A 16,373-nucleotide genomic window follows, 5' to 3' on the forward strand; every position below is an offset into this window, starting at 1 on the left:
ATCTAATCCTGACAGGTTTGTGATTTATATTTAATTATATGAAATCTCAGTTAATAAATGTAAGTTTTGCTGTACTTTCAGCACTCTCTTTTTGAGTAGTTTGGGAAATGATTAACAGGTTTTTGACTGAGTAATCGATTTGAAGCATTTGCCCTGCTGTATCTGTTCCCCTCCCTTTGCCTGAAAGACATCCCAAGAATCAGTGCCACTCAGCATTGTTGAAGCAGTGGAGGTCAAATGCTTTGGATGCCCAAAAGCATACTTGCAGATCTTTGTGCTCAAGAGGAATGTTCCTCCTCCTTAAGTCAGAGAAAGATGTACATAAGAGCCTGTCTTAATTGACTGATTTGAGGTGTTTCATGGGGCTGGTTTCTTAAATGGAAAAGTGAAAGTCATCCTTTTGCTGTCTGCTGAGCATAGGGCTAGGAGCAAAAATGTTCTGCAAAAGGTTATTTTACAAACCTCAGTAGACTTTATTGAATCCCTGTGTTACGAGGACTTCTAAGCACAGTTCAGCTGTCCTGAGCAGAAGATTTTTTTTTCCCCCCCCCTTGAGGAAGAGGATAAATGGCATATTTTTAAGCAGTGGCTAGTTTGGAGAGACTTTGTAAGAAAGTATGTATTATACTGTGTCCCAACACTTGCTGCTTTGTGCTCTTCTGGTCAAAAAGAAAGGAAGAGCTCTGCTAGCAGTAGCACTTTAGCATGAGATTTTTTTTTTTCCTTTTTTTCTTTCCTATTCCAAATGTAAAGGTTGTCCTTTTTGTAGTCTTCATGACTCAGATGTTTTAGTCTGTGTTTTATATCAAAAGGTTAATGACTTCAGAGAAGTGAAGTGCTTGTTGCTAGGTTGTAATGTGTTGGTAGATTTGATAGCATAACTTCTGCCATGTCATTTTGTTTTCCAGGTGAATCATAAAGCAGTACAGTGATACTGTCTGGTCTGTAAGGAGTAGTGTAAAAACTGAGTCATGGTTACTGCATTTGATATAATACTAGTTATGTTCCTTGTATCAGCTGTATTTCAAACTATGTTTTTAGGGGATTAAGATAGAATTGGCACCTAGATAAAATTAATTTGTGTCAAGTTTGGGGGAGTCAGGAGAAGGTTTGCTGAATATCAGCCCCCACATGTAAGTCAGTTTTAAATATTAACTAGTCTTAATTTTACTGTTCTGTTTAAAAGCAGTAGTATTTTTTTTTTAATATGCCCTTTTATTAGGGAGAGCATGTTTGAATTCTATTGTTTTGTAAGTGTGAGAGTTGCTAGTGCAACATATGCCACTCTGCCACCCACTTCTGGCCTCTTAAACATTTGTCAGGAAAATTTCCTTGTAACTTAGCAATGGGAGACTTGCTTTCTCCTGTCAGACTGTGAAGGCATTATTGACTTGAAGTCTCAGCTTGTAGATCCAGGTAGTATAAAGGTTAGATTTTAAATGATTTAATGATATGTGTTATAAATAAAGTCTTTATTTTGCAGTCATTTGAACAAAAGTTAAAACAAGACACTAATTGTATTTTGTAGATTTCACTGTGATCTCACTGGTTATTGAAGGTGGCATGTAGTTTATGATTAATTAGAAGATTTGCATAGAATTATGAAAACTATATTGGCTTGGAAAAATGTTGCAATAAACTGATACTTGTCTTGCATTTGATTTACAGGTGTTTGTGCTTCTTCAGACTACTTTTTCTTAACGTTGGTTATCTAGACTAAGGACTTTAGTATTAAGACTCTCCTGATTCCATACTATCCTTGTTTAAGCCAATTAATTTTTGCCTTGAGCCTTCTATATACAGGGATTTATTTTTATTTCCTTGTTTCTAATGATGCTGAATCTCCGAATTAGAAGTTCAGACACCTGTTTGCTTACTCGGAAGTTCTGTTTTCATTTGATAACATCATTGAAGGGAGTTATCGCACTGCAAGGAGTATTTTAGTTGTTCTGTTAGCAAAACTACACTAGTGACTGAATGAAAACTTGCCTTTCAGTTTATCCTGACTGGTGACCATTTACTCATGCTGGAAATATTTGTGTGCTTACAAAACTGATACAGGAAAGAACAACTTGATGGACTTTCCAGTTTCTTATCAGCTGAGTTGTGTACTTACCAACTTTGCTTTTTTCTTTTTATTGCCCTTATGTAAGACTGTATCTCTTTATAGATACATTTATGGGGGAATAAATTACAAATTAAGTTATTTTTACAGAAGTTGTGCTTTTCATCTGTGCTGTTTCCTTGCACATGTGAATGTGTTACTGGCAACTCACACTTTGTTTATTCTTTGTGTGTGCATGATGTCTTACTTTTCACTTGCAGTTGAAGATTTGGGAGAAAAGTTGTTGTATTTGCTGATAGCCTGCAATGTAATGCTCAATTACAAAGTTGTTTTCAAAAGTATGGAGAAGGGGGAACGAGGCAAATTCATACGCAGTAATGAGCACTGGAAAAGCACAGATAAGGCTTATGTGTCTTACAAACGAGAGGTCTGAGGTGCTTTTACTGTTCTTAGTTGTATCACCTTGTCAGGAATTTCTGGCATGCTCCAAAACATTGATCTTTTCAATGTTAGAAACAAAAATCATGAATCCTGACAGTATGTAGTGCAGAGCTGGAGAACTTAGTGTAAAACTTGGGCTGTTACAGTCTTCTTCCAGATTGTGGCATTTAGGAGGGAAGTTTAAGCTCTCATTTCTAGACAGCATCTTGCTTTTGCCTGATGAGTGGATGCAGACAGGACCACATGAAGATTTAGGCACAATTAAATTGGGGTGTAGTGAGCGTTAAATTTTGAGACACGAGGTGAGTTATTAGGTAATCCATTTTACTTGAGATTTATTTCTATGATGATTGAGTGCACATCTGCAAGATTTATTCCCTCTCAGCTGATCTGAAGAAAGTACTGTTAGCTTCTACTGTCAAAAAATACTGCTTAGCTTTGCTTGAGTTTCGAACTCAAAAGTATAAATGTACATTTTGAGGTTGTGTATTCAAGGAAGTTCATTTGTATGTTACTGATTAAAAAAAGATTTGGTTTGTATCCAAGTATGTAAAAGATCAAGGAGAAATGAAGAACATATATTCATCTACCAGAGCTTGAGAGTTCTAAGATTTCTTCTCGTTTTTACTTGTATTTGGATATTACTGATATTACTAATATTATGAACCTGAAAATGTAATCAATATTTTGAACTTTTTATTCTGATTTTTTGCCCCTAAATTGATTTTTTTTTAGTGTGGTGGCTGACCTTTTTTAGGAAGTAAGAATGACTGTGTAACGTAGCCTCCTTCTGCAAGTAGGTCAAAGAACCAAGTTTAATGTGCAATTAGCTTTCTGAATTGATTCATAAAATAGCTGTGGAAATGTGAAGTGAGTGCCCATAATGTCTGGGTGTAGCTGACAGGCAGGTCAGATGTCAGGGAAGCCTGCAGTCTCTGGTCTCCATAAATCGTTGCAAGTTGTCCCTCTTACTCAGAAGTGGGAAGTGTACTAAAGGAGTTCTGTCTTGCATGCTGAATGGGAGTAACCTTATCTGCCTGACCTCTTGGTTTGCATGTTCAGGTGTGGACAAGGCATGAAGCAGCACTTGAGTATTAAGCAAACCAGCAGTAACATTTTTTTGAAGAGTATTTTATAAAGGAAGCTGAAATGTGATAAATTAAATGTGCCATGGGAGCTGTATTATTTTTATTTTACTTGCCACTTTTGGAAATGCATGTGTCTTCAGTAAAAGATAAATGGCAGCACTGGGAAGGGTGTCTGGTGGTCCTATAAAAGGTCATATTTTAACTTCATTCTTGTAAGCAGTTGAAGCAACCTTTTTTCATGGCATCTGGGTAGATTAATCTTGAAGCTTCTTTAAACTTGCTGAAATGTTGCTGGCTTTTTAAAAGACAAGACCCATCATATGTTCAGTGTCTATTTAAATCTGCAGATTAAAAATGACAGATATTAACTTTGGCTCACAAAGAGCATTTTGTATGTCTTGTAGCTGTATCCCGCTAATCAAATTTTAAGTATTTGGGGACTGAGCTGCCAGCTGGAGTTTCTTGATTTGTAATTCAGTTGCTTTATATATAGAATTTATCTGATTCTATCAAATAAACTTTTTGATTATTTGCTCCCAATCTCGAACTATTTTGAGAAGGCCATTTGGAGCCACATGAGTAAGCCATTTTGTTGAACTGTTTTATGGTGAAATGGCAGGACACTGGGGGTCTGCACAATAAAGGCATTAGGCTAAAACTAGTATCTGAAAAATGTGAATCAGGGGGTGATCTGGTTTTTTGCAGTTTATTAAAGTTTTTCAAATGAGCTTTGCCCACATGGAAACTGAACTTAAAAAAGAGGTAAAGGGGGACCTTATATTCAGTAAATACTACTGTGGTTTATTAAACATTTTAGGTGGGACATTTAAAGCTATAGGGAAAGTACTTCCAAAAGCAGGGCCATTTGTGCCTAAGTCAAAGGTCAGTCATTTCAGAAATGGTTAGAACCTAGTAGCTCCAGTTTTAAGGAGTTGTTTCTTTATCAGCAATGCCAGTTTAAAGCAATTCCTTTATTCTCTCCTCCTGTGCCTTCTTTTCCTGCAGTTTAAACTTCTCTCTCTTCACTATGGCAGGGTTTCCTGCTAAACTGGAACAGACTCAGCTTATTTTCGTGCTGTGTCAGTTCCCTGGGCTGGCTCATCATGTAGCCTCCAAAAGTGGCATTTCCCTAGCTGAGAGTGTGCACCAGAAATACTGGAGCCAGGAGTCGGGAGGGACCAAGGCTATCAAAGCCAGCACTGGCACTGTAAGACTGTGTTTATCTGGCTGTAGCTTTTCAGGTTCTGCCACTGGTTCTGTCAGCACTGAACCATGTAGGGCTGTTATTCTTTTATTTATTTATTTTTCATTATTGCTGGGTGGTTTTCTTTGGGGGGTGTTGAATGTTTGGGGTTTTGGGGGGGTTTGGTTTGGTTCTGTGTTTTTAACTTCGCTGGCATAATGATTGCATGAGTGAAGCTGTGTAGATGCTGTAAAATGGCTTACTCCATCTGTGTGCAAACATAGGACAGCAACACTGTATTTTAGCCTGCAGTATAACTGTGGAGTTTTTTGTTGGTGTTTTTGTTTGTTTGTTTTACTGTACACACACCCACCCTCCTATCTTGATTTTCAGAAGCTGTGGCTACTTAACAAAGAATTACTTAACTTTGGTGACAGGCATGTAAAAGCAAAAAGTACCTGTGTTTCTGGAAGTATAGAAATTAAGAGTGTATTGAGAAAGCAAGAAAATACAGCTGTACATGGTTTCTAACTACTGTAGATTAACTTGAAGTTGTGTATGTACAGATATGTACAGCATGTGCAGACATATGATGTGCATATAATTTGAATTATAAATTTCGTTTTGAACCGTGGTAAATCTTCAGGAAAACTTTAGACCTCATCTTGGAGTTTCTGAAAAACACTTGGAAAATCAGTTTTGTGGTCCACGAGACCTGTAAATCAATGTTATGTTTTTTCCTTCAAAGGGAAGATTTTAAAATATTATTTTTCAGTTTCCATTACATTACTATTCCTTTCTCTGTATGTCTCTGTGAATGCAGCAGGATTACTTTAAAAATATTTTGTGATGTAAAAACACTGTAATGGAGTATAATGAAATGCTGTTAAGAGATATTCTTTCTTTCTCAGGAAAACAAAGAAACAGACTGGAGCCAATGGATACCATATTCGTTAAACAAGTTAAAGAGGGTGGACCTGCTTTTGAAGCTGGGCTGTGCACAGGTACTGTTCAATAGCATGTTTATGTGCATGATATAAAATACTTATGGTTTAAGTTGCTATTACATAGTTCTATGTTCCATTTAAACCTTGTTCTTTCCTTTAGAAACTTTTATGTTGTCCTCCAGTATTTTTCACCTTGGAAACACTGTTTTGCTTATTAAGGCATTAAAGTCTTTGTATTTTTGAATTATTATCTTGAAAAGAGTAATAAAATACATGAAGAAGAGGCAAAAAAAGGAAAATAATGTCTGTAAGCTCCCATTTCTTTTGGTTTGGGACAAATTGATAACCTGGAACCATTTCAGGTCTTTGTACATTAAATAAAATTTTTCTACTCTAGGTCCTTTAAATCGAATAGGAACAGTCCAAGTCTCTCTATTCTTACAAAATTCTGTTCAGTTGTTCATTTAATCAAACTGGAGAGCAGAAAACGTGGGATTTTTTTGTGAACTGTATCGTATCTTCACTTAAGTGCTGAAGGAAGAAAAAAGCTGTATTAGAATAGAAAATGTTACAGGTGGTAGAATTACATACATAGATGGATACCACTATGAACACAGGTTTCTTAAAAATATGGCAGAACTTGTATTCTATAAAAGGCTTGTGCCTTTACAGGATGTCGATATATTTTTTCAAGAATTCTTTACATCCATTTGACTGGAATAGAATAAGTTTTATAAATGTTCTTCCTAAAGAAAGACAAAGTTTCTAGGTTGATCAGTTTAAAAACAGTTCTAGATCCTACTTGTACACCCATAAGGGTTTTGGGGTTTTTTTTTAACTCCTCCTTAAATAGTTATTTAGAGAAGGGCTACTTTGGCAAAATTTGATTGCTATTATATAAAGAAATGTTTTAGCTTGATAAAACACAGCATATGTTGAACTTGTACAGAGGAACCATGTTAATTTCTGCTCTGTTCAGTGTCTGCCAAATTGAGAGAGATGAAATCTGTAGAGAATATTTTTAGTTACAGAAGAGATTTTTAGGAGCCCAGAATAAAGAGCAGAAAACAAACGAGAGAAGACATTTTTAATAACTAGAATATTCTTCTTAAACACACTGCTTATAGCCGTTGTATCTAATTAGGTCATGCCAGTATTTCTTGTTTATGAATTTTAGGTTGAAATATAATATCAAGACAGAGATACAGTAATATAAAACACTCAGGGAAAAATCAGTCAGGTAGATGGCTTAACCTCTGATACAGACACTGTATATACATTTCTTATTTTGTAGAATCAACTGTATTTTTTTTTCCCTAATGTAACTTTGCTCTGTTTCATGGTTACACAAATGAAAATACTTGAAGATGGAGTTTGACTTTAGGAAGTTATGTTTGTCCTTTGTAATACTGAAAGTCTCCCCATAAGTTTCATCACCCGTGATAAATGAGCTCCATTTCAGGAGCTTACTTGGCTGCTACTCACCAGAAAGCTTGAAATATTCTTGCAAATCTGAGCAGTAAGGAAAAATATCTTAAATATAAGACAGTCCATTCGGAAGAATTCTTGGATACTCCTGTAAAATCATTTTTGTTAGAGTTAGAAAGGTAATACTTCCCCCATATTTAACCTCTGAGGCATTTCATTAAAAATAACATATCTGGGAGTTCATAAATTTTAGAAATATTGAAATACAAACAGCCAAAACAGATCTACATTCCCCGTGTCTTGATCTTTGTGCTGTCATTTATCTGTATGCAAGAATATAAAGAACTAATATGTGTGTGGAAAAGGCATTCTGATTAATTTCTACAGTGATCAAAATATGTAGCAGGCCACCAGACTGATGGAGAGCTGTTAGAAAAAGCCTTCATGTGTCTGTATCCTTTTTTGCACTACAGGCACTGACTTCCCCTTTCTATGTACCTGAAATAGAACAAAGTTTTACTTGCAGAGTTGTCTGTGCTCTTGTCATTTATGTAACCAGTTCTGCAGTGTGTCCCCATCAGATCTTTTGGCAGATCCATTGGATGCATATTTCAAGTAGACTTGTGTCACTGTTGTGTGTAATCTAGTCTGCTTCTGTGAAAAATAAAAGCTGCACAAGTATAGATAAAATTTTATGACCTACTCTAAAGATACTCCTAATTATAGTTTTTAGTGGGAATACTGAGTAAAGATCTACATCTGTGGCAATGTAGCCCACATTACAGGCTGTTCTTAAACAGCCTGGAAAAGAGCCAGCTGAAGTCCCAGAGAAAGATCTGGTGTGTTCTGCGGAAGTTTTGCAATATGACCGAGCCAGGACTGGGTTCAGAGCTTGTTGCTATCAAGCTTTCTTTCATTGCTTAGGAAGAATTAGACAAAACCTGAAGAGTTCTTTCAGGCAGTAAAAAGTAACCAGTAACCAGTGGATGAAGGGGAATAGGTATACTTTTATAAAGTTGAAAACATCACACCAGTTTGTTTGCATGATGTTTACATTATGTGTGCAGACCGAATTAAAAAGTCAGATCTGTGTAGGTTGTTAATCCTTGGGGTCTGTATGGGGAACCTCCACAGAGTACAAGCATTTAAAGCGTTATTGTCCCCAAGTCAGGCTGAGCATTCAGAGTGAACAGCATTTTCCTTGCTTTGATTTGATCATGCCAGAAGCACAAGAAAGGGCTTTCAGTTTCTAAAGCAGTGTTGAAAAAGCCATTCCCTTTGCCTCACTTAGCACAGGTCCTTTCTTACAGCTCTTCTTCCTCTGGTAGCTTTTCGAAGCTTCCTCCCTATAATCCTTCAGACCATTTTCTCCTCGTTAAGAAATTCAAGATTCTTTTCTGCTCTTCTGATCAGAGATGTCTTAAATACCGTTTGGTCAAAAGAACAGGATAGGTTTGTCACCACAAGCTAAAAATAGCTCTACACAATATATTTGACAATTAATTTATGAGAAGTATATGAAGCTCTTGAGGAAGGTGTAACAAGCTACTGGGAGAAATCTTATAAAAGTGATATTAGATCTAAAGATTGGTGGGTATTAATAAGGAATAGCCATTTACCATTGTCCAAGATGCATTGAACAGATAGTAATGTCTTGGAAACAGCCCAGATTATTCTGAGAAGGGAGGAAATTGGAGCCTTTCAAAATGTTTGTTCCTTATTTGTAATAAGGAAGAAGCACAGAATTGCAGTATTTGCTGCTATGAAAGGAGAGTTAAAGTTTGGTTTTATTTTAAGTGCTGGTATGAAATCACAGAATATTCAGAGTTGGAAGGGACCCACAAGGATCATCGAATCCAGCTCTTAAGTGAATGGCCCATAGGGGGTTGAACCAGTGGCATTGGCATTTTTAGCACCCTGCTCTGACCAGCTGGGCTAATCCCAGGGAATTATATCTGCTTATAATTTATTTAGGAATAGGGCAGAGCTGTTAGCGTGTGTTGCCATACATTGATAGCTTTATTGTGAAGATGGGATACATAAGTGAGCCTCTGGTGTAGCTTACAGCTGCTTGTAGTTTTCTTTCTATGACTACCTGGGTTATTAATTTGAAAGTTTAGAGTAAGATAAATGTCTGAAAATGTTCAGGGAAAAGAGGAGAAATTTGGCATCCTGTGTATGGTTATGTGTAGTTGTATTGTGCATCTTCTGGTTTGTTTTTTTTTATTTCTAAGGAAGACTTAACCTTGAATTTAACATATTGGTATTCTTGATTATTGTGAGGTACAGAAGTACAAAGTGAAAACTGTTTAAAAAACATCTAGACAAACTAATTTCAGTTACAACTTTTCCCTCTACAGGTGACAGAATTATAAAAGTCAATGGAGAAAGTGTTATTGGGAAGACATATTCTCAAGTCATTGCTCTAATACAGAACAGGTAAGATAATAGTATTTCATTATGTGCCACACTTCTGGTATACTAAGCATGAAATGACCACTTATGGAAGTTTTGAAAAGTCATCATATTATTGAATTTTCACTTATACACACTCCATTTTATTATTTCTTTTCTTCATGTATTTGCTGAATGCTGAGAAAAGGTTGAGAATATGGGTGCTGAATTGTACCACAGTCCTTTTATTGTCAGTACTTGTCCCTTGTTAGCAAGTAACACCAAGTGATATAGAGGAGATCTGAACTTAAAATAGACAGATTAGGTATACATACATGTATACAATCAATTGGAAAAGAAGATTATAAATTCTACCTTGCTTATGATATCTGAGAGCTAGAAGTCAGTGTATCTGGTGAAGGAAAAAAATTATGCTAGTGAACACCTGCAGAATATCTGCAGTAAGTCTTTGCTTTCCTCTGTTTTGCAGCAAATTATGAACTTTGCACAGAGTTAAGAAAACACTAATATTTACTGCTCCTGTACCTCAGAAGCACTTGTGAAATCATGTCTATGCATGAGTCTAGATTCTCCATTTCATGTCTCATGTCTGCCTCCATTTTTACAGTTCTCTTGTTGCTGTAGAACAGAAATTCACACCAAGTTTTCAATGTAATGTTGAGTGATGTGGCAAAAAGTTGTATTATGATCAGTATGAAAGAATACATCTCGAATGTCATATTTTTAGTGGCTTTTCACGTGTTAAGATTTAGATGTTCTTACTGTTTGAAATAGGAAAAATAAGATTATGATCTATTTCAGTGATGTCTTTATTCAAGATTTTGTTGCAAATGTGTACATCTCACATGTATTGAGTGGTTTGTATCTTTCTGGTTTTGTTTTGGGTTTCTTTTGTTGTTGTTTTGGGGATTTTTATAAACAACAAAACTGTTCAGAGATGTGATGGGCAAGGTAGACTGAAACATGTCTTGTGTCATTAATGCTGTCTATACAAGGGCTAGACAGATGGGCTTTTTTATTTCCTTCACTGCACATAACACTAGCCGTAAATAATTTCTTTATTTTGTATTTTTACAAGCGCCACTATTGTACAGTAGTGTATACTCAAGACATTACATGCCCAACCATGTAGATCAGTCAGTTAACTTTCTTAATCCAAGAAAGAGAGAGACCAGTCACGTCTTTGAGTGGCCTGTGTGATCAGGGATTCTTAACTCTAGGTGTGCCTGTGAATGGAGTTTATTTTCAGTGAGGGTAGGTAGTGAACCATTCAGTAGAACTGAACCCCTGCTGAGTGTGGAAAAACTGGGGACACCTGAACAAGGCCTTGTCAGTGATTATCTGGTGCAACCGGGAATGGTGTAGCACACTGCTGCATCTGTCCCCCTGATTTCCATGAGTGCAGGGAGGATGAAGGGATGCTATTGTTTGTTGGGAGAGAACAGTTTGTTTTCTCGAGCCAGATGTGTACATCACAGGCAATTGTAACAAAAAGTCATGTGTATCCTTGAGCATTTCATACAGCAGATACAACCATCAGGAAGTCTACAGCTGAACCTCTTAGGATAAACAGATAAATATTAATTTTGATCCATGAAGAGAACTCAGACTCCAGATCAGGTATATCTTGTAGCTTACAGGCAGTTCTTCTCATGTGACTGAAGAATCAGCTGTCTCTCATTCTTTGCTTGAAAACAGTATTTTTGAACTCAGAGCAGTTGTTCTGAACATAATTTTTTTACTTCTTATGCTGCCATTTCATGGCAAGTAAAATTGCATTGTGGTGCATGCTGCTCTTGCATTAGCATTGCCACCTGGGTCAGACTGATGGTCTGTTATGTCATTATCCTCTATGATAATATCAAAAAAGATTTCTTTGAAGTCCATGAAAACACTAGAACTGTAGAGTGATTGAGTGGTCAGATAATACCAGCCCACTTTATGTAAATCTTGGTTCAGGAACTTGCTAAACCACAGGTTTTACCTTCGTTGCTTGATTTAATAATTCATGATGGGTTGGTCTTGCACAAATTCACTGTTGAATGTACTTAAACTCTTCACATTAAAAACACCCACTGACACAGTTTTAGCTGTTTTGTGTCTTAGCTGATCTTTCATCCAGCATGCCTTGGCTTCTTTAGTTGGCCATGTGCAAGCAACTTGCTGAAAGGCCCTTTGAAAGGCTGAGTTGTCAGCTGAAATCTTTTTTATGACTGAAGACAGTTCTCTTCATAGTCTTAGTATGTTGTGTGTTGGTTTTCTAGACATTTTAGTTGCTGTACTTTTGTAATTTTTAATTACTCATTCAAACATATTGATGAGTGTAAATGCTTATTCTTTTGTCATTTTACTCATCTTCAGAGTAGTTTTTAAGGTTACAACACATTTTTTCATCTTTTCTGTCTAAAGAGAGGGCTTCCCCATCACTCACTGTTCAGCTGTTTACAATAAAACTCAGTGCAGGCTGGCAGATTTTTTTTTTTTAGATTATTCCTGTGGCTCCATTTTCATAGCTGCTTATTATTTTTCTAAAAAGTTGTTCAGTTTTAGCTGCTTGTCTTCATTATATAATGCTGCAGACACCAGAACTTAGTTGCCTTAGATGAAATGATATCCGTATCTTCCAGTGGGACTTAAGGATGAGATATAATTCAGCCGTGCTTTGTACTGTTCCCAGAAAAATTTCAAGCTGTGTCTAGAATGTTTTCTATTTTCCTTTGCTTGGAGATAGTAAAACTAAACTTACACTAATTATTTCCTCTGGGAGATGAAAGGCACACCTCAAAAGAGTTGCTAGAATTACAGTCCTGTAAAATTAATCATGATTACTCTTTTAACTCTAGATTTCCTACTCTTTGCCGGTAGTTGCTGGTTTGGTCCATTAAAAATTTATTCTTACCTGTTTACATACATAATCAACTTGGAGATATGTTGATTGCTAACATAAACTCTGTACATTATTTATGGTTCTAAATAAAAGAAGAAACAGATTCTGATTTGCAACTTCTCTTTTTTTTTCCCCCTTTTTTTCTTAAACTGGGGAATTTGAATGATTGTCTATTCCAGTTGTTTCTCTTTGCAAATTCTTCCTGAAAGTGTTGGGATTACTCAGGAATGTACAGAGTTCTGCTACTGAATCTGTTTCATTAATACAAAGTAATGCATCAGAAGATAGTCTTCATGATTAGTGCTTTAGTTTGATGACTTGGAATCAATACATTTAAATTTAACTCTCTGAATGCGTGATGCAAGTAATGAGAATGATAAATATCTCGAGAGTTCTGAGTACTGTCTGGAGTTCCAGTGTAGACTATCACTTTCTGTGTGGTGGTTCTTACTAGCACTTTCTAGTTCATAATTTGCATTTACATTATGTAGTACAATAAACCAGATGTCTTCCTTAATACTTTTTGTTTCTGATATGAGAATTAAAAAACATCCTCAGAGCATGTCACAAAATATAAAGTAGGAAGATCCAAATTGTCTCCAAAAGATTCTTCAGGCAAACAGGAATAGAATAGTTAAGTAGTTATTTGAATTATGTTTAAAACAGTGTTCCTGAATGGAACCCTTTAGTCTTCTGAATGTTTACTAAAACGATGTAAATTGGGTAAATGGATTTAATCACTTTCTTAGAAGAGGGGGAGGAAACATGCAAAATACTTGAATTAGTATGGTTTGTTCTGTGTCAAATTTTATTTCTTTATATAAGAAGTACTTCAAGAGGAGCAATGCTAACATATTTTTGACATCCAAAGTCTTCATCCTGCAAGTAAGCAGTTGTCTGATATGATTTATATGTACATACTATGCATGTGTAGGACTGAAATCTGAACGCTTTGTTAAAAATTCCTCAAGCTGTTTATGCATTCAGTCAATATGGGAAATGCTATTTCAAGTGCACATAAAATCAATACTCCCTTGTTTCTTATAATTCAGTATTTTAAAAAAAAAATCTTTGCAAGGCTTTTGAAGACTTTTTTTTTCCTAGATATATGTAGACTTAAATCACTGCTGATCTTCAATTTTAAGACTAAAGTAAGTTTTCTGCTACTTGGAGAACACTCTTTTCCAAAATGAATAATGGTTTAAAAAGATTGTGAAACCAAATACCCTTACTCTTCTATTTTGGAATTCAGCCTTATGTCTGTGGTCGCTAAAAAATGGAAAAGGAACCACAAATTAGAAACATTTTTAATATAAGAAAGCATAATAAATCACACACTACGTTTTGAGATGATGGGTTCCTTTTCTGCAGAAATAATCTGAGGTCCTTCTCAGTAGGCTGATCGGTGTGCCCTGTAATTGGGCCAGTGTTTGTGCTGGTTTTGTCTTTTCCTCGCCTAATGCGTTGTACTGACCAGTACAGATGAGCCAGTTTCTGACATACCAAATTAGGTTGTATGCCTTTTTTTCTAATGCTGATACTGGTCAGGTTTTTTGAAATACCCTTTTTTAATTTTGACGTGAGATTTCCAAATAATGTTCGTAGTATCTTCATTTTGGTTCTTACCCCTCGTTATAATAGACTGTATGTTAGCCTCTTGTAGCCCTTCTCTGTACCTGTTCCACTTCACATTTAATGAATGTGAGCAGCTTATTCCATTATCTCAAATGAGATAATAAATTCATCTCTTCTGTGTCCAGTGTTACAAGCATATGCTTCTCTCTTGCTTGTGAAAATACCTTATTTCTGGTGAAAACCAACTGTGGATTTCACTGTTTGTAAAATAATTGGCTGGGTAACTGGTACACTGTTCATTTGATGTCCTGATTTTGCTTGTGTTTGAGTCACACTGATTGAACTATTCAGATTCCTGGATCTTTATGCTGCTGCTGTTTTTGGTTTCACCAGCTCAGACTGATGAATGCAGCATTTACAAATAGCAAGTGTTTTTCATCCATATTTCAGATGTCATCTGAATGACTGTTTAAGTTGATTCTGCTAGGAGGTGATTGGAGTGGAAAGGTGTAAGTCAGTACTTGCCTTGATATTGCTCCTCTTTTCACATGGTGTGGTGATTAAGACTTCACCACAGCAATTTTAAAGAGTGCTAAGAGACTTTATTTTTGAATTAAAGAAAGTGGGAAGTTTTAGCTTTATTCGCAGATTTGCCACATTGTTTTGTTTGAGAAGCTCCAAACAAGTAGTGTACCTTAGGACTTGAGGGACAAAATAAAAGGAAATAAAACTGCCCAAACCAGTGTGTTGGCTCAATAAACTGGCTCAGTCAGAGTTCTCTTCTACTCTTACTTCCCAAGATTCTAGTGGAAATCAGTGTTTATTTTTGTTGAGTTGCATATTTGTCGTAATAGCTGAGTTGGAGTTTTTGAATAGTTTTCATCTATGGAAGTAAATGGATTATCTTTATAACAAGAATTGAAAGTCTCCAGAAGTTCATCTGTGATGTATTTTTTTTTTTTCCTGTTTCTTTCAGTGACAGCGTATTGGAACTTAGTGTTATGCCAAAAGATGAGGACATCCTTCAACTGGTATGTTTATGAAGCTCCTGTTCAGAGACTATATTGACTAGGCAAAAATGTTCTGTTGTTGCTTACAAAGTCTTTGAAGTGTGCTATCAGCAAATAATTAAGAGTTAACATTTATCTCTTTGTCACTCCTTAAATATTTTCTTACCTTCTTGCCATGCCTGAAATCTCAGGGGAATCCAAATATAGGGAGTAGTGTCTTCACATGATATTTCTAGCATGTTAAAAAATACATCTTGTTTATATTTTTACTGTAATTTGGATTAATTTCCTTATGTTAGAATTTATGAATGGGATCGCTTCCTTTAGCTAGGTTGTCCAGTTCTAAAGAATTTGAATTCAAAAATTAGCACATGAAGCCTTTGTTAATAATTCACTAATTGTGAGTGGACTAAGAAATGTGATGAATGAGCCAAAGTTTATTACCAAATTTTTAAATTTTGACTGCTGTAAATGTTTTGTTGCACTAGTGCCTATTTGTTCTTGATTTGAACTGAGGTCCTGCATGTGTAGTGAGATAATTCATATCCCATTTATTGTCTCTAAGTCCAAAAGAGCCTTGAATAATATGCAATATGTAAGTGCATATTGGGAAGAATCAGAAAAACACCTAATATACTGATATGCTCTAGTTTATTTTTAATTGGAAGCAGAGGAAAGGAGAAGATGACAAGCAGGGTAGATTTTCTTGTTAGTAGCTGGAAAAGTGTATTTTCTAATGCACACAGAAGTAGTAAGGTGACTTTGAGTTAAGAAAAACCTATGGGTTTCAGCAGCTGTTTTCCATTATTACAGATCATATTAATGGGTAAAGAAAAAAAACCAAAAAACTTTGTTTTGAGTTAAAGTGGAGGTAGAAGCTAGTACAGGAACTCTCCAGCTAGGACAACAAGCCAAGATTATTAGAATAGAAGTGATATTTTGAGAACATTTGATGAAGAAGTATTTCAGTAATCCAACACAGAAAATGTTGGGGGTAGGGTGTGAGTTTCAATTGCATGAATAAGTGGGAGAGAAAAGCTGTTGGGGTGTTTTTGGTGGTTGGTATTTTTGGTTTGGGTTTTTTTTTTTTTTTTTTTTAACTGGAACTGTGAATATGTATAAATGCAGGAATAATGCTAACATTTAAATTTCCTGAATGCCATATGCATCTAATGCAGTCTTGTAGCCGTAACAGTGTAAGAATCTGGGCAAGGCAGGATTTGTAGTTTTAAAGTTAAACATTTGTATTTGTCTGGGTGAAAAGGTCTTAGGCACATCATCTCTCTGCTGGTGAAACACGAAGTGCAACCTTCAGGTGAAGTAGAGATGAAAAA

The 16,373-nt window shown here is 35.8% G+C and overlaps 1 protein-coding gene across 7 annotated transcripts in view; it reads left to right on the forward strand.

Annotated features, from left to right (window-relative positions):
• The window catches only part of ARHGAP21 (Rho GTPase activating protein 21), a 115,613-nt gene that overhangs the window by 59,325 nt on the left and 39,915 nt on the right, over positions 1–16,373 (forward strand). For all 7 annotated transcript variants that reach the window (XM_082287535.1, XM_082287534.1, XM_082287540.1 and 4 more), the window contains exons 5-7: positions 5,689–5,781; positions 9,513–9,591; positions 15,006–15,060. In XM_082287535.1, coding sequence (XP_082143661.1) covers positions 5,689–5,781; positions 9,513–9,591; positions 15,006–15,060 — 227 coding nt within the window. The remainder of the gene's footprint in view (positions 1–5,688; positions 5,782–9,512; positions 9,592–15,005; positions 15,061–16,373) is intronic.

The sequence above is a fragment of the Coloeus monedula genome (assembly GCF_965178545.1).
Source record: "Coloeus monedula genome assembly, chromosome: 1".
In the NCBI taxonomy this organism is placed as follows: domain Eukaryota; kingdom Metazoa; phylum Chordata; class Aves; order Passeriformes; family Corvidae; genus Coloeus; species Coloeus monedula.